We start from the raw sequence: 19,568 nt of genomic DNA, 5'->3' as shown, positions 1-19,568 counted from the left end.
TTCTGGTTTTTTATTTTCGCATAAACGGATTGAGACTATTTGAAAACCAAATTGTTAGAACAGGTGACTGATAAAGTCCAGGGACTGAATTGACATATTAAATTCATGACTTAGCTTTTGATTATCTGGCTTGGATAAGCTCTACATGAATTTGCTTTCTCAATTTAGATTTATAGCTGGTTGCAGATGCACTTTTTAAAACAGTTCAGCGCAATTTTCATTTGACTTTTAGTATTAAATTGCCGCCAATTGCGTTCAGCTGTTTGAAATTGTGATTGAGAGAGAATTTTAGATCACGCGAAACGCAAAAATTCAAGGGCGTAAAAGTAACTCGAAAAGTCAATATTGTCAAGCAAAAATTTTGCATAAAAAAAGACACACGCTAACAATAATTGCTATGAACTTCGTTCAAGAGCAATTGAAAACTGGACAAAATTTTTCAGCTAAGATTTTGAGGAAATACAAAACTAGGCGACCACTATCTACGCAATAAAAAAGCGGCACTTCGAAACCACTCAAAAATATTAAGTAGTTAAGTGTACATAACATTAGTCTTAAATTAATTTAGAAGTTACAAGAAAGTTAATGTTTGCCCTCTTGCGGCGTTTTATGCCTCCATTGGCGATGTTCATTTAGTAATGGTAAATATTGAATTTAAGCGCACATTTTTTACAGCGTAAATACTATATTTACTATTACTCATAGGCATTTTTTAGAAAACTTTTACCCTTTAAAAATCATTATTTAACAAAAATATTTACTCTTTAAAAACGCGTTATTTTGCCCTTAAAAATCAAACTGGAGGATTGATTTAAACTGCTGTTGAAATCTATGTTTCATGTTTTTAAACGCATCTTCTTGAGGTAAAATTAGGGACATTTAACTGTTTTATATTCTAAAGCTTTGCTCAAGACTGTTTCAATTGCAGCTCACCTAATTTGAACGACTTTTAAGCTAAAACGTTGACTTGATTGATGTCTAGATAAATTGCTTTTGTCTAATATTGAATACTCTTTTTTTAAATATGCTGAAGCATGCTCAAATGGTCACAAAAAATTGATGTCAACAAAACTAATACAAACTTGAAAAACCTGAAACGAGCGGATTGATGCTATGCAAACTCTAATGTTAAAAGCAGACAATTCCTTCATAGTTCCTCCGTGGCTTTCTTTCCGCTCGCCTGGAAACAAGTGAGGCACATATTACATGCCTTTCTTATCTAAGCATAAGCCCAACCACTCGCTTACAAAATCCTCTGATAAGGAACGATATTCCGTCTAGCGATCTGTACAAAATTTCAGGAGCGAAGGGCTCACGCAAAGTGTATTTGAATACCTTTTCGGTTTCATGTCAACCGCATACAACGAATTTAATACTTTTATACCTGTCGTGGTCATGGCGTGGCACTTTAAGTTGGCAAGTTAGGAGATTTTCAACTACAATACAGGACCGACCTCACAGTAATATTAATTAGGCTTTGATTTACTATTTAAAATTTGGTAATGTAATTATTATATTACCTCACTCAGATATTATGCTAAATAGCCGATCTGGTAATTTTAACCACAGGGTAATATATTGGATATTTCGTCACATTGGGTTTTTCGGCTCCGGATATTTTGTCCTAACACCGTTTTTTTTTTCATATGACTATTCACATTTACTAGATTTTACTACATTTATTCACTTCATTAGATACTAAAAACAATACACGTAAAAAAAAACGGATTAAACCAAAAGATAAATTATAATTCGAACGAGTACAATTTTTTATTAAGGATGGTGACTAATATCTATAAAAAAATTCAAGATCGTCTAATGATAATAGTTATAACCAATGACACTTATAGACTATTCTAACGCAGATCTTCTCTGTTCAAACAGCGATTATTTAATATTTTGCAAGAAAATCTGGTGAGAGCACTCAGAAAAAGTAGCAATTCCCAAATACTGATTTAGATGAAAAGAAGAGTACTTGTTTCAAATATAGCTTATAAGTCTACAACTACAGAAGCTTGAGCTTATTCGAATCCACTATATTGTGAGCTGTTGTGTTGTTTCCGTTTTGATCTCTCTCTGTTTCTTCTTGTTGACCACCATTGTTAGCGCTACTACTACTACTGCTGGTATTGGTTGGTTGCGTACTGCTGTTAACATCTGTTGACGTAGAGTTACTCGTCGGATGGTCTAACGCCGTGAGGTTGTTGCAAGAAGTCCTCGTGTGGGTCTGGGCAAATGTTCTCTGCTTCAGCTTGTCAAGATGCAGAGGGTTCACCTGATGGATAAAATTGTATTGCGTGTAGTTACATAAAAGACCCATTAACATGTACCCGAGCCTGGACCCATGATGTCAAAAGTTCTCTACAAAGCATAGCATAGCTATTCTTATTCTCACAAAACTGCTTTATATAATTAACTGTTGGTTCAGTCAAAAAGAGCCGACGTTAAAAGTGCCGAAACCTGACCTGATTCAAAAAGAGCCGAAAAGAGTAAATTGCATTTAATTACCCTAAATTGTTAGTTAATTAACACGAAGAGCATCTGCTTGGGTAAATTGATCTCATGTTAGGCTGTGATTGTTTCAGTGACGTACGAGAAAGCCCAAAATTTATTGAAAATATTAAGCGATAAATCAAGACACGCGTCACAGCAAATTACAATTGCTTATGAAATGAGACTGGAAAAATATCAGCCAATCGTATCCGAGTACTTGAGAATTAAAATTAAATTTTTTATTAGCAACAAATTTTAAGCAATTGAATGGATAATTATGGATTAATTATCGCAGTCCAGTCATTCCTCAGCGACTCATGGGACTTGATATGAAGTTATCAAAACCGAACATAGGACCAATTTACACAAATAACTCGAAATTGATATTTTCGGTGTCCGGAATACTAGCCGACGTGAAAATTAGCCGAAAAAGTCAAAAGAAGGAACATTAGAAGAACTAATTGCACGAGATAATTGCGGTAAGCAAACATAAGTGGGACGCGCAATTATATAACTCACTTACACATGAAAATAATGCATTTGGCCATGCCTCGCGGGCCACGGCCATGCCTCAGCGGCCTATGGGACTTGATATGAATCTATCACAACCGAACAAAATATCACGGCCGTTCTGAAATCTGATTGGTTAAAATCTCCTTTTCGGCTAATATTCCATTCGGCTAATTTTCCTTTCGGCTAATATTCACGGCACCGATATTTTCATATCACATGAGCTGCTGAGGCATGGCCATGACCCGCGATAATTACAGTATAATTAATTAATAAGTTAAATTCAATTCTGAAATACTGAGTTTTAATTGGTTTAAGATTTTCTAGTCATGAGTTAAATTCAATTGGCTTAGCAAATTAATCGTTTATTATTATTAAATTTTCTACCCTTTTTAATTTCGGCTCTTGTTGAAGTCACCTAATTGTTATACCGATAAATGAAGCAAACTGATCACATAATCGGTGTCCGAAATATTACCCAAAAAATTCAAAAGAAAATTAGAATTAACTGCTGAGATAATTGCTGTAAGCAAACACAAGTGGGAAGCGCAACTATCCAACCCACTTCTACATGAAATTAGCGAGTTTGGCTATGCCTCACGGGTCACAACCATGCCTCAACGGCCTATGGGACTTGATAAGAATCTATCACAACCGAAAAAAACATCACGATCGAACATGTTATTCTCGCAATAACTTTTTTGCGTTAGCAAGTCCGCTTGATTAATGTCTCCTTTTTGGAGACGAATTGCCCTCTGTGCACTACAGGAAACCCACCTGAGAGCGAAAAGTTCTACATGCTTGGTTGATTATAATCTACTAAACTCAGGAGTAGACATAAACGCAGAACGTACTATTGCAGGCGTCTGCTTCCTTGTAAACAAGAAATCAAAGCGATTGATTTTATGCACATCTCTGAACGGAATGCCGTTATTTGGGTCTAGACAATTGATACATATATGAAAGTGGTTTCCACTTATTACGCCCCCTACTGAGAATTCAGAGGAGGCAGAGTATGTCAGATATATAGACCAGCTCAGGATGGCTTGTAAATAATAATAATTGTGGTTTCTGCGTAATCGCAGCGCAACAGCATTAGGCCTACACTAGCCTGTTTTCAGCTGCCCTTTTTCTTATTGTTCCCCACGTTTCAGACCGATCTTTTTATGAGCAACATTGCTCTTTTTTGGTGATTATAGCCACTTTTTTGCGTCTGAAACTTTCACGTGGTACCATCATTGCAGCCAAACCACACACAAAGTAAAGAGCAAATTCTCTCTGATGGTTCTCGGTGATCTGAATGCATGCATAGACACAGATTTGTGCGAGTTACTGCCAAGGCAGGTTGGGCCTCACCTACCCGGAAAGGAAAGCAGCAGGAATGGGGAACTGCTAGCTGAATACCTATCAGATCATAACCTGAGTTGAGAACATCTTCTTTAAGAAACTGCGCAAAAAGTGCAGTTGGCGTCACTCAAAAACAAACAAACTCTCACTCAATGATTACTGCCTAACAACTAGTTACAGAAGTTACAGGATACAAGACGTGGGATTTTCATGGAATGATTATGGCAACAGTGACCATGCAATGGGTATAATCATTGCAAGGGGCAAAATCAGAAGTAGCATGAAGAAACCAAAAAAAAGACAAGATACCAGAAGCAGAGTGCGGGAAAAATGTGTCACAAATAACCCAAAACTGTTAGAACCGTTCAAAGAAACCGTCAAGACAAAAGTCGCTAACTAATAACAGTTCCAAATGTCACGGAAATGCTCTCTGATACCCTGAGGGACTTGGAAATTGGATGTGACATCTTCACAGTTAAAGACATCTTCACTGCCGAGCAATTTTCCTAACATCGGAAGAAAAAGAAAAGATATTAGAGCGAAAAAAATTCACGCCGCAAAACCACTCGCTTTTTCGCTCCATTTCCTGGTTCGGCGTGACCAAAATTGCTACTCCAATTTGACTTCAAAAATCATGAAAATGTGTAAACAGATCTTAAAAAAACATAGCCGGAAGAATTCCGCAAAACGACTCGCAGTGAAAATCTATTTAAACGCCATCCAACTACTCATCAAACTAAACGTGCCTTCACTAATTTATGATTATCTTGAAACAAAGTCATGAAACAAAGTAAAAACAATAAAATCAAATCTGTTAAAATATGATAAATCTGATCGAATTTTGTTATAAATTGAGATCCCAAAAAAACTATCTCTGCCAAAAAAACTTCATCAAAACAACTAGTCCTTACAAAAAAACACTCATGTAAATTTTGAAAAACACATTTTAGGCTAAAATTATGAAAAAATAGCTCTTAAAAACAACTTTCACTGAAAAACTGGAAAAAGTTACTAAATTTTTTAATATTTCAAAAACATATAAATCCAAAGAAAAATTCCCTTAAGCCAATAGGGTATCCAGATGCTCGCAAAACAATAGGCAAGTCATAACTGCGAAAACCTCCGAAATTATCATAAAATTAATATGAATTTCCACAAACCTTCAAACCACTACCGAAAACAGCCTAAAATTAAAACGAAATCATAATCAAACCTCTTAACCAAAATAAATAAACCTGCTTTAAAATGCCGCACGTGAACAAAAAAATTTCGCTCGCTTAGAGAAAATTTTTTCACACATCAATTTCTCGCTCTCTCAAAAACAGCGGTATGACCAAAAACCATTCTCTTTTCGTTGCGCTCTTCACTTTTGTTCAGCGCCAAAATCACTCCTAATTTTTTCACGCGTTTCATTTCCCGCTTCAAAAATCACTCCAAATAAATTGATTAACATACCCGGCAGATTGCCGGAAAATAGCCGCCGTTGATTCCCATAACTCTATTGGGATTGAAAGAAAAGAAAATATCAACAAAAATTGATTTTTGTACAAAAACATTTTTAAGTGCAATTTATTTTGATGTCATTTCGTAGTTGAACAAACTCCTGTCTCTCAGTGAAAGGCTACAGGGTCTAGTATGAATACCAATAAGCATTATAGATAGTAACTAAAACTTATGGGAAAAAAGTTCAAGTACCGGGCATCTAAAAATAAAATGGGCTTTATGGGTTTATCCCGTTTCTATTTCTGACTTTGATTTTTTTATACTGACTCTCTTCATTTTGAATTGCTTTGCCGAGCAGCTGTTGTTTAAAAGGACTTTGAGCAGAATGACAGAAGAGTGAAACTAGCCTAGAGAAGTCAAAAAGATTTCACGCAAAATGTCGAAAAAGCGGCAAAAAGGTAAAGCGAAAAGTTCGACGAAGTAAAAAAAATAGGAGCGCTATAATAGCCGGCTGAGAAGATGAGGGCGGCTTTTAAAAAAAGGACTTCTCCAATACTCCTCTTCGAGTCGTAAAAAGACAGCGCCCCAATACAATTCAAATTCTTTGAATTGTAAAAAAAACCACGATGTACCCAATAATAGCCGCTATCGCTTCGCGGCTATTAAAAAACAATGGTCCCATTAATACCATTAATAAATGTCTAAAGGTGCTCTATGAGTATGAACCTTGCTTCGCTTGAGGTTGCCATCCCATTCGAGATCCACCAGTCCTCCCCTCCTGGCAATGAGTCTCTTGACCCTGTAGGCAAAGGAAACTACGTCTTCTCCCGGCAGTCGGCGTGCAGGAGGCAGATACCACACATCACACACTATCGCCCAGCTCGTCATCATATGAAGCAGATACCTGCACAACAAACGAACAATCTTCACAAGCATATTAGCAAAGGGTACAGAGCTAAGCGCTCTGAAATGTAATCCTCCCGTAGATTTTACCTTAAATAGGCCATAATGGGTGTACTTCGACTCATGATACACGACAGCGTAAGACTTTGAGAAACCGTTGATAGTATTTTGCACTAGAGGTCTATCTCAATAAATAGCAGGCCCGCAAAACCATAACAAGAGAATCATTTACACGAGTAGAAGGTTTAAAAGAAGTAGAGGTTTCTGTTTCGCACCAACTCGGTCTCGAACCCATGCCCCTCTTTAACAGCCATAGGTCTCACAACTTAGACTATCTATGTTTATTGCACTTGTCTTTTGCTCTTTCTACAGCAAATTTCTGTACAATGGCGTTTGTGACTTTCTTGTGTTTGCTATACCGCATGCTTAATCAGCGCAAAATCTGCGTATTAGGTGCTTTAAAAAGATGGCGCGTCTCAAAACCCATTTATTACGCTATGTGGCAAGATTAAGGACCCCTAAAACATATTACGATTGGAGTGCTGTTGACCAATGTGTTCAATTGCCACTGATATTTACAAACCACTGATATTTACTATAAAAAAGGAAGATTAGACAAAACGACTAAAACTGCTCAAAATGGTAATAGAAAACTACTTCAAAATTCAGCATAGCAGTCCTCCATCTTACGAACTGCGTTATAACCACCATTTCCTCACAATCCCTTTTATCAATAAACATATTTCAGATTGAGAGCACCTGAGATTACGCAAAAATCAAAAGTTGAAATCTGAGTGTTCTAGACTAGCGCAGAATCTTCGGTAAAGCTAAAATTTGCAGAAAAACACGCGTTTACAATAAGAACTTCAAACTTAGTTCGGGGGCAAATAAAAAACACGTAGTACCCAGGACAGTAACTCCTCCCTCTGGACGAGCATACTTTCAAGCCCTCTTAACCTCGTGGTAACTGCACCTGACTAACAGTCTTGTCCCAGGTTCAGTTCTCACCATTCCACATTGAGCCTTTTTGGTCATCGAACTCTCTCGATATGTTCGCTTAACAATGCTGCTTAATCCGGCTCTTAAATATGCGCTTCGAGAGGCCCTTAAACATGCAAAAACTTTGTCCAATTTTAGAGCTCACGCGTTTAATATGTAGGAATCAATCCATTCACAAACTTGCTTACGTGGAAAATCCACAGCTGAATGAGATCATTTAAACATACACGCCAGATCGCCGGAAAATAGCCGCCGTTGATTCCCATAACTAAGATTGGGATTGAAAGAACAGAAAAAACTATACAAACAAATTTTTAAGTGCAAACTGTTTTGATGTCAATTTGGAGCTGAACATACTCGTGTTTCGTAGTGAGACCACACATGGGCTAGTATCAAAACCAATAAACATTCGACATGGTAACTAAGAACAAAGTGCGAGCAACCGTCATCTAAAATTGCGCTTTATGAGTTTATCCCGTTTCTATTTCTGATTTCGTTTTTTATACAGACTCTGTTTATTTTGAATTGCTTTGTTGAGCAACTGCTGTGTCTAAAAACACTTTTCGGAGACTGAGAGAAAAGTCAAACTAGCCTACAGAAGTCAAGAAGATTTCAGGCAAATTTTTGAACAAGCTTTGAACCAAGGTAAAGCAAAAAAATTTTATTCGACAAAGTTAAAAAATAGCAGGACAAGTCCTGAAATACAATTCAAGGAAATGTAGTAGTTTATGACCTGGCAATCATTTACTCCGCTTCAGGAGGCAAATAAGAGCTGTTGATAATGAGACTAAGCAATAAAACAACACAAGAACAACAAAAACAAGCAAGACTAAAAATTCAACTTTTATTTTTTGAAAAGACAGAATCAACATCAAAAAACAAACGCTATGAATTCAAACTGCCAACTATACTTCTCTATTTCTAATTAGCAACATGTCATTAAATGTCGATGTGTCCTCTCAGAAATAATATTAAACGATAAGGCAAAAATATTCCGAAAATCGCAATAAAACTCGCCAAATTTTTTTGAAAACAATTAGTACAAAAGTCACAGAAGGCAACAGCTACTGAAGGATATAATTACATCAATTAATTGATTCCTCAAAGACCGCCGTTGAGGCTTCTCATCAATGAGATTAAGTGACAAGACAGCAATAAGAATAAATAATAGCAGAACTAAAAATCACAGATTTGTTTTAAAAACGAACAAGCGTATAAGTCACAAAAAGCAATAGCTATGAACTGAAATGACCCGCTTTAATTGAAGCCTTTTTAGCAACCGATCTAAGAAGTAAGACTACAATTTTGAAAAGGAAGACTCGCAAAACAAATCATAATAATTATTGAAAACAAAGTGTTAAAGTCATAGAAAGCACTTGCTTTGAACAAAACCATTAAATTGATAATTTTCACCCCTCTTAGCACCATCAGAGACCTGTCCCCACTGAGATTAAACGATAAGACATCAAAAGTACAATAAATACTAGCAGAAATCAAAAATTCACTCAAGATTTTTGAGAAAAAGTAGTGTCAAAGTCATGAAAACAAGTAGCTATTAACTCGAGCCATTAATTAGGTTCTTTTATGCCCTATTAGAAACCAATCAGACCTCTAATTGATGATACTAAATGATAAGAAAACTGATAGTTTCACAAAGGGCGCAAAATCTAAAAGTCACTAAAATTTTATAAATAGTGGCAAAGTCACAAAGTTTTCGCTGCCCCTTAATGAATTTAAGGCAAATAATCAGAATTAGAACAATATGTACCGTCTTAAAAGCACTGAAGGAGGCGAAACTCTATAAATAGAAGTCAAATTAACGCACCTGAAAAAAATCCATCTCAAACACCGCGAAATTGTTCAAACACCAATTTCTCACTCCAATTTAAAGGTATTTTGAAAAAAGTCACTCCTCAAACCTAATCGATTTTTCGCTCCCTTTATTATTTCATTGCGAACAAAACCGAAATTCTAATTTGAATTCTCACTGACGTGAAAAAACCAAAAAAGCGTGAACAGATCTTAAAAAAAAAGACAGCGCACCAATACAATTGAAATTCTTTGAATTGTAAAAAAAATTAGGAGCGCTATAATAGCCTGCTGAGAAGCCGAGGCGGCTATTAAAAACATTAGGATTCCAAAAAATCAACACTCTATGAACAATAAATTAAGTGATCTCACTCAAGCAATGAGACCTGTCAAAAATGAGACTCAGAATTAAGACGACAAAATTGAAAAGGAAGACTCTCAAAACTCAAAAAATTCTTTAATTATTGAGAACAAAGTGTCAAAGTCATAGAAAGCACTAGCTTTGAACAAAACGATTAAATCGATAAACTTAGCCCCTATTAGCAGCATCAGAGACCTGTCCCCAATGAGATTAAATGATAAGACATCAAAAGTACAATAAATACTTTTCTGCAGAAATCAAAATTCACTCAAAATTATTGAGAAAAAGCAGTGTCAAAGTCATGAAAACAACTAGCTATTAACTCGAGCCAATAATTAGGTTCTTTTATGCCTTATTAGCAACCAATCAGATCTCTAATTGTTGATACTAAATGATAAGACAACTGATAGTTTTAAAAAAGGGCGCAAAATCTAAAATTCACTAAAATTTTGTAACAAATAGTGGCAAACTCATAAAAAGTTTTCGCTGCCGCTCAATGAATTCAAGGCAAAATAGCAGCATTAGAACACATAGGTACCGTCTTAAAAGCACTGAAGGAGACGAAACTCGGAAAATAGAAGTCAAATTGACGCACCTGAAAAAAATTCATCTCAAACACCATTTCCTCACTCCACTTTAAAGGTATTTTGAAAAAGTCACTCCTCAAACCTACTCGATTTTTCGCTCCCTTTATTTTTTCAGTGTGAACAAAATCGACACTCTAATTTGACTTCTCACTGACGTGAAGAAGCCGAAAAAAGCGTGAACAGATCTTAAGACAGTGCACCAATACAATTCAAATTCTTTGAATTGTAAAAAAAATTAGGAGCACTATAATAGCCTGCTGAGAAGCTGAGGCGGCTATTAAAAAAATTAAGACAACACAAAATACAACACTCTACGAACAAAAGATAAATTGATCTCAATCGTAGGATATCCATGTTATTTAAAAAACATTACAGGAAACTAGTAACATGTTTTAAGGCTAGCAACTTCGGCGTCAACAAAGCAAATATTATTAACTGTTAGCTGTTTTGTATTAAAGCCACGCCATGATATGTTGCAGTATATTAATTGATCCGCAATTTTTAGCAGATCAATTCATTCGGCAAAATTGCACTTCAAATTTTGACTATTACAAGGTTTCTGATCTGCCCCCGCCCTCTTCGAAAATTTTCGTTTTCATCACGATCCATTCATTGGTGCTCACATTACACCGTGAGAAATGGAAATAAATCCAAGTCTCAATCTAATACAATGACGACCAATGGAAAATCAGAGAGGCATTGACAGATAATTGGAGAACCTGAAACAATGACACAAGCACGCTGATCAAATTAATTGCCATGTATCCATCCTTCTAATTTTAAATATGAATTTCAAATTAGTTGGCATCGTGGTATGGGATGCCTCACCTGAGCATGGGGTGCTTTGATGAGTTCCAAAATGCGTCACCAAATCTTGCGTCGTATTTGATGGCTACCGGGTATATGAGGTCACTGTACTCAAAACTGCCTTTTCTGAACATCATCACTGAGGTGTTGTTAATACAGGTGCCCTCTGGGAAGATCAGGATAGGCGTTTTCGAAGGATCCGAGGCATGCTCCGCTACCCTACGTTAAATACTGAGGTTTACAATCAAACATGCACAAGTTTTGACTTTTACAGACACTTAGCTCTATCCGCGTTATCCTGTGATAAAAACTGCCAATCATATATATGGTATATTGGCTCAAATGATGCTATTTTAGCTAGATTATAGCATTCATAGTGCAAAATTGGCCTTTCGATCGAAGGTTTGATTTCCGATACTGTAATTTTCCCCCTTTGGTTTTCTAAATAGGTTAGACTCTTCTTTTAATAATTCGGTCCTTGAGCCTTGGGCGCAAATGTCCTTGCTGCCGGCCATTAACTCCATCGAGCGACTAAATCAAAGGTATTTTGAAAAAATTCACTCCTCAAACCTAATCGATTTTTCGCTCCCTTTATTATTTCATTGCGAACAAAACCGAAATTCTAATTTGAATTCTCACTGACGTGAAAAAACCGAAAAAGCGTGAACAGATCTTAAAAAAAAAGACAGCGCACCAATACAATTGAAATTCTTTGAATTGTAAAAAAAATTAGGAGCGCTATAATAGCCTGCTGAGAAGCCGAGGCGGCTATTAAAAACATTAGGATTCCAAAAAATCAACACTCTATGAACAATAAATTAAGTGATCTCACTCAAGCAATGAGACCTGTCAAAAATGAGACTCAGAATTAAGACGACAAAATTGAAAAGGAAGACTCTCAAAACTCAAAAAATTCTTTAATTATTGAGAACAAAGTGTCAAAGTCATAGAAAGCACTAGCTTTGAACAAAACGATTAAATAGATAAACTTAGCCCCTATTAGCAGCATCAGAGACCTGTCCCCAATGAGATTAAATGATAAGACATCAAAAGTACAATAAATACTTTTCTGCAGAAATCAAAATTCACTCAAAATTATTGAGAAAAAGCAGTGTCAAAGTCATGAAAACAACTAGCTATTAACTCGAGCCAATAATTAGGTTCTTTTATGCCTTATTAGCAACCAATCAGATCTCTAATTGTTGATACTAAATGATAAGACAACTGATAGTTTTAAAAAAGGGCGCAAAATCTAAAATTCACTAAAATTTTGTAACAAATAGTGGCAAACTCATAAAAAGTTTTCGCTGCCCCTCAATGAATTCAAGGCAAAATAGCAGCATTAGAACACATAGGTACCGTCTTAAAAGCACTGAAGGAGACGAAACTCGGAAAATAGAAGTCAAATTGACGCACCTGAAAAAAATTCATCTCAAACACCATTTCCTCACTCCACTTTAAAGGTATTTTGAAAAAGTCACTCCTCAAACCTACTCGATTTTTCGCTCCCTTTATTTTTTCAGTGTGAACAAAATCGACACTCTAATTTGACTTCTCACTGACGTGAAGAAGCCGAAAAAAGCGTGAACAGATCTTAAGACAGTGCACCAATACAATTCAAATTCTTTGAATTGTAAAAAAATTAGGAGCACTATAATAGCCTGCTGAGAAGCTGAGGCGGCTATTAAAAAAATTAAGACAACACAAAATACAACACTCTACGAACAAAAGATAAATTGATCTCAATCGTAGGATATCCATGTTATTTAAAAAACATTACAGGAAACTAGTAACATGTTTTAAGGCTAGCAACTTCGGCGTCAACAAAGCAAATATTATTAACTGTTAGCTGTTTTGTATTAAAGCCACGCCATGATATGTTGCAGTATATTAATTGATCCGCAATTTTTAGCAGATCAATTCATTCGGCAAAATTGCACTTCAAATTTTGACTATTACAAGGTTTCTGATCTGCCCCCGCCCTCTTCGAAAATTTTCGTTTTCATCACGATCCATTCATTGGTGCTCACATTACACCGTGAGAAATGGAAATAAATCCAAGTCTCAATCTAATACAATGACGACCAATGGAAAATCAGAGAGGCATTGACAGATAATTGGAGAACCTGAAACAATGACACAAGCACGCTGATCAAATTAATTGCCATGTATCCATCCTTCTAATTTTAAATATGAATTTCAAATTAGTTGGCATCGTGGTATGGGATGCCTCACCTGAGCATGGGGTGCTTTGATGAGTTCCAAAATGCGTCACCAAATCTTGCGTCGTATTTGATGGCTACCGGGTATATGAGGTCACTGTACTCAAAACTGCCTTTTCTGAACATCATCACTGAGGTGTTGTTAATACAGGTGCCCTCTGGGAAGATCAGGATAGGCGTTTTCGAAGGATCCGAGGCATGCTCCGCTACCCTACGTTAAATACTGAGGTTTACAATCAAACATGCACAAGTTTTGACTTTTACAGACACTTAGCTCTATCCGCGTTATCCTGTGATAAAAACTGCCAATCATATATATGGTATATTGGCTCAAATGATGCTATTTTAGCTAGATTATAGCATTCATAGTGCAAAATTGGCCTTTCGATAGAAGGTTTGATTTCCGATACTGTAATTTTCCCCCTTTGGTTTTCTAAATAGGTTAGACTCTTCTTTTAATAATTCGGTCCTTGAGCCTTGGGCGCAAATGTCCTTGCTGCCGGCCATTAACTCCATCGAGCGACTAAGCATTGTTTAAACAAAAATACGTTTGACCAAAATTCGTGATAAATTTTTTTAAAAAAAAAAACTATTTCAGTCAAGCAGCGTCTCACATTTTGGCTAACAAAACGAAGACTGCAATTTGCAAAACATCTTAATCTGAGCAATTTATCAAATGAAAAACTGGATATGAGTCGTTGAATGATGTTTTAGATTTTAATTTGAGAACTATTGATATTTAATAAATGAAATTAAAAACTTGCATACCTTTCAAAATTCCAAAAAATGTTTTCTGGCCTTTTTGAAAATTAGCTGCTTCTCATTCAAAACGTTGTTAAAAGGTTTACACGTCTGCCAGAATGAGTTAGACGCATGACAATTTTTTATCAAAATTGTGTAAAGTGAAAAATTTCAAACTGCAAAGTTGTGTTATTTTCTTCCTATTAAGTTTAAAAACTTAAAAAAACGAGATAACAAAATTTTGCAAATAGCACTTTCGAAAATCTGAGGACCAGAGAAAAGCAAAGGAATGCCATCAGACTTTAACTTATCGAGTCAATACCTTTCGCATTCCTTACAACCTTTTTTAGTTTTTCACTCAAAACTGATTATTGTCTTTAAGTGCAAATTATACTGGTAAAAGTTGTAAAATACGGCTGACTGAATTTTAAATTCAGATGGGCAGGATATTTTATGAATTTAATTAGGAACTTCTCCCCTCTTCAAAAAACAAAATTTTTGCAAAGAAATTTCACAGCTTCAGTGAAATCAATTTCTAAATCAAGTAGCAAACTTTTTATTATGTTTCTCTTAATAAATAAAAATAAGATAAAGCCCTTTTCTAGGTTTTCTTTCCAATACTTCTCCAATTCCTTCTTTTTCTCTAATCAATTAGCCGATATTTGTGAAATCTGTGCTAATGTAAAAAAACTTCAGTTCAGTCTTGAAAACAAAAGATGCTTAGAAGATCTAACAGGCACCATTAATCAATAAATTACAGTCCTGAAATTAAAAATGATAAATTTTCATATCACTTGACACGAAACTTTTTTGTTACCTTGAAAACTAAGAGAAAATTAAAACACACCCGACAGATTGCCGGAAAATAGCCGCCGTTGATTCCCATAACTAATATTGGGATTGAAGGAACAGAGAAAAACTAGAAAATTTTTTTGTACAAATAATTTTAAAGTGCGAACAATTTTGATGTCATTTTGAAGCTGAACATGCTCCTGTTATGTAGTGAGCTATTGATACTAGCCCTACACAGGGGCCAGTATCAATACCAATAAGCATTAGAGATGGTAACTAAGAACAAAGTTCGAGTAACGGGCATCTAAAATCGGGCTTTATGGGTTTGTCCCGTTTCTATTTCTGATTTCGTTTTCGTGATACTGACTCGGTTCATTCTGAATTGCTCTGCTAAGCAACTGCTGTCTAAAACCATTTTTAGCAGAATGAGAGAAGAGTAAAAATAGCCTAGAGAAGTCAAAAGGATTTCACGGAAAATGCGGCAAAATCAGGTAAAGCAAAAAATTTTTATCCGACGAAGTAAAACATAGCAGGACAAGTCCTGACGTACAATTCAAAGAATTATCATTGACTAAACAAAAAACTAGGCCTAGAATGAACTATGAATGGATTTGGAAAACCATTTCGAAAAAAAATTGGATCCAAAAAATAAAACAGTAAAAATAAAAGTAAAAGTGCTGCACAAAAAACCACTAGCGAGAAAGCTAATTTTTGTTCAAACACCCTTTTCTCACTCTACTTTAAAATTAGAGCAAAAAAAATTCACACCGCAAAACCACTCGCTTTTTCGCTCCACTTCCTGTTTCTGCGTGACCAAAATCACTACTCCAATTTGACTTCAAAAATCATGAAAATGTGTGAACAGATCTTAAAAAACGAAAAACAGCGCCCCAATAAAATTCAAACTCTTTGAATTGTAAAAAATTAGGAGCGGTATAATAGCCGGCTATGCAGAATTATAAGTTTAAGGAGTTCAGTTTATATTTTAAATATTTTCTTTTTATGATATTTCAAGTTCTCATACTGTTGATTTCTTTGATATTTCTTTTCAATCACAAGTCTAATCTACTGAAGAGCAGATTACATTCTCAAAACATAGGAATCCCCAGACATTAACAAAATATAGATTCAAAGAGGAAGTACGGATTTTTTCGTTCTTTTAATGTTTCACTTTTTGTTTAAAATAAACTTGGATTTTGTTTCTATCAGATACACCTCTAAAACAGTTAAAGCAGAATTTCGTTAAAATATCGTGAACTCGGAAATGAAATTGAATGAAAAAGTTAATCATCTGCTTCCTTTAATGAAACGCATAATGGTGAAATATATAATATTTCACTTCAATCAGACAGTGGTTACTTTTTAAAAATAAAGTATAGCACATTGGCTTAGCTGTGTTGGTGGGATGAAACGAGACAATAGACCTGAAGATCATTAAAAATCATTTCAATATAACCAGCTATCGTGGGAAGAGTTGCTCTTGAACGACTAGTGGGAGCTCGAGTCCGTTATAACCTGCTTCAGTCAGGTAGGAGGGGGTGCGGTAACTAAAGTCTTTAAAAGGGCTTCACATGACTATTGACTAGTGCTATACCACTATAGCCACTACCACTAAAACCACTAATAAATTTTATTTGTTTATTTGTTAATATTTATTAATTTTTAAAATTACACCATTTCCGGTGCACTTTTCATTTGACTATTAGTAGTCAACTGCCGCCACTTGAGTTCAGCTACCGACACTTGTACATGAGAGAAATTTAGATCACGGAAAAAAGTCAGGAGCGCAAAGTCACTCGAAAAATCAAAACGACCAAGCAAAAATTTTTGCAAAAAAAACAGCACGTTTGCAGTAATTGCTTCAAACTTCGTTCGAGAACAATTAAACGTAAAAATTCAGAAGCCGACTTCAAAATTACCTTTTAAAATTCGTATATCAAAATTGAGCGTCTCATTTATCAGAATTGAGCGTCATTAAAATATTGCATTTCATCATCTGCATTATTTAAATTAAAGCTAGTAAACCACGAAGTGCTCTTCACACCTTGTACTCCTCTGCAGGCTCCTTTGCTCAGCGATTCATTGCCCCGTGCTTCACCTGATTGTATTGGACTCTACCGGTTTCTTATGTTTCTCAAAACCACAAGCTACAAGAATTCGCTGGTCAGACCAAAAAGCTGTAGTTGCATTAAAAAATTGCATTAAAATGACCAGCAGAACCAAAACAATCGCTACAAAAATTTGTTTGAGGACAATTAACTTTTATCTACTAGTGAATTAAAATATAAGTCAGGACAACAAAGTCAATAGCAAGCTGTTGAGCAGTAGCAACTTTTGAAGTTCTATAATTTTCGAAGATATATATTTTATGACTGAACACACGACAAAAGCAATACAGATGAATTAGCATGTAATCTATGAACTAAAATACTTTGAAGGCTAACTTTTTGATGACACCCTCTCTGTCACTCTTCTGACTTCTCTCAAACCACACGTGACTTGCCAGTCGTGACATTGCATTCTGCATGAACCCAGTGAACCCTCCGTGTCGTTGCCCAATCAAGACGTAGCAATTGTCACACGACAGAATCAGGGCATCAATTGGAGAGGTGTGATTGGCTACACAAACTCCTCCACCTTTGGGCAAGTTTTCACGATTGTGAAAGCGGACAATAGCGGAAAACCCTCGACATAGAACCCGGTAACTCATGAGACTTAAACGTTTTGACAACGCATCTTTAGCTTTAGATTGAGGAATAAATGAAACTATTAAAGTACAGTTTGCGTAAGTACCAACGCCTATAATAAATATGATAGCACGAATCGGAAACAAAACTAAGTAGCGGAATAAAAATCCAAAAATCCAAATAACGCTTAATCGGAAACCCATGTCATGTTTGTAAATATGGTTAGTCCGTGTTAAAAAATTCCATGATTTTAGCTCCTCGGCTTGAAATCGTTGTGTAACATCATCCTGAACAATGCTATCAACTCCTGACTTGACATAGAATGAAATGTCGCTCAGATCCAATCGTTGATCGGTCAGCAACCTTTCATAGCATGGTTCGTAAAGCTTTCGACAGTACTCGGCCAACCCAATCGAATCTTGCTTGTCAATCAACTTAGCATAATCGCTGTTCAAGTTCCCGCCTTCCGATTCCAAAAACTCAGACGAGCTTTCCAACTCCGATTCTTGACATGCTACTTCATCAACATTCGTTTCTTCATTTCTGTGTTGATTCTCATTGGTGTTCTGAGACGCAGTGTTCTGATTGGCTAGTGAAGGAGAATTTCCTTGATTAGATGTATCTGTATTATCAGCACTAATAGTATCGGATATACTTTTCGGTTCAACAATACCACTGTCATCACTACCTGAACAGGTTTCGATTTCCTTCTGGCGTTTCCGAATTAACACTTTCTGTTTTCCCCAGTCGAAGAAAAATAGAAGGAGTCTGATGTAGATATTCAAGAGACCAAGCGACACGTTAAATGCAGCCGGAATTAGGATGAAAACATAGACGAAAACAGACAAATAGACAAAAATCCATATAATTGTGTAAAGATTGGAGAAATCTTCACGATTGGCGTACAAGTAATGCATTTCAGTGATCACAAAATTTGGCAAATACTTTCAACCGATTTCAACCATTATCTGAAATAACAGATGTTTACAACTTCAATAGAACTCTGAACATCAAATGACGATGGAAATGAAATGACATTCAATGTTTAGTTCAGTTATCATAAAAGTTTCAACTGTAATTTCGGTTCATTCTTTAATTAGTGATTCGAACTATTAAGTTGATTTTTCAAATGATAAAACAAAGCGATCGGTATTGATTTGACTTTCACCAAGAATTCAACAAACTTCTTTCCATTTGATTGTCGAACAAATAACGCTGCATAGCAAACATGACAATCTCTTAACAAACGTTTGATGAACTATGATCAATCAAGGGTCTTCTGCAAAAGTTGCACTGAAAATTAGTTCGAATATTAAGAAAAAATGTTCTCCAACTTATCAAAAATTTTCAATCTTCAAGAAATTATTCTTCATTTCAACTGCAGATCAGCTAATCAATGCAGTCAATAATGATAGCGGAATAGATCACAGATGCATCTAATGTTGATACAATAGAGACTTTTCCAATTTTATTCGATGAAATCTCCCTAAATCTCCCTCGATGAAAACTCTTCTTTTAGTGCCGTGTGGTCACAGACATAGGCTTTCCATAAAAGTCTCCATTCTTCTCGTTTCCTTGCGGTTCTTCTGCACTCGGCTCGACTTCTTCCTACTTTTTCCGAGATACCATCCAGATATGTCTTTCTATTTCTATTCGATATATTTCTATTCGATATATATTTCTATTCGATATATATTTCTATTCGATATATATTTCTATTCGATATATATTTCTATTCGATATATATTTCTATTCGATATATATTTCTATTCGATATATTCGATATATTTTCGATGAAAACTATTCAATGTTAAATTTATAAAACCTAAGAACATGTCTGCTTACCACAACCTCCATACAATTAATT

General features: G+C 35.6%; 1 protein-coding gene across 1 annotated transcript; it reads right to left on the bottom strand.

Moving 5' to 3' along the window:
• Positions 1-1,728: 1,728 nt before the first annotated feature.
• On the bottom strand, positions 1,729-18,710 carry LOC142341688 (glycerol-3-phosphate acyltransferase 3-like). The gene is made up of 4 exons (XM_075392836.1): positions 17,459-18,710; positions 13,495-13,692; positions 6,520-6,697; positions 1,729-2,275 (listed from the first exon to the last, which is right to left on the bottom strand). Exons 1-4 carry the CDS (start codon positions 18,616-18,618, stop codon positions 2,006-2,008), a joined length of 1,806 nt encoding a protein of 601 aa, XP_075248951.1. The 5' UTR covers positions 18,619-18,710; the 3' UTR covers positions 1,729-2,005.
• Positions 18,711-19,568: the final 858 nt, after the last annotated feature.

The sequence above is a fragment of the Convolutriloba macropyga genome, chromosome 6 (assembly GCF_964194025.1).
Source record: "Convolutriloba macropyga chromosome 6, txConMacr16.3, whole genome shotgun sequence".
Classification (NCBI taxonomy): Eukaryota; Metazoa; Xenacoelomorpha; order Acoela; family Convolutidae; genus Convolutriloba; species Convolutriloba macropyga.
The sequence above is the reverse complement of the archived record's forward strand: the minus strand, read 5'-3'. Positions and strand labels throughout refer to the sequence as shown.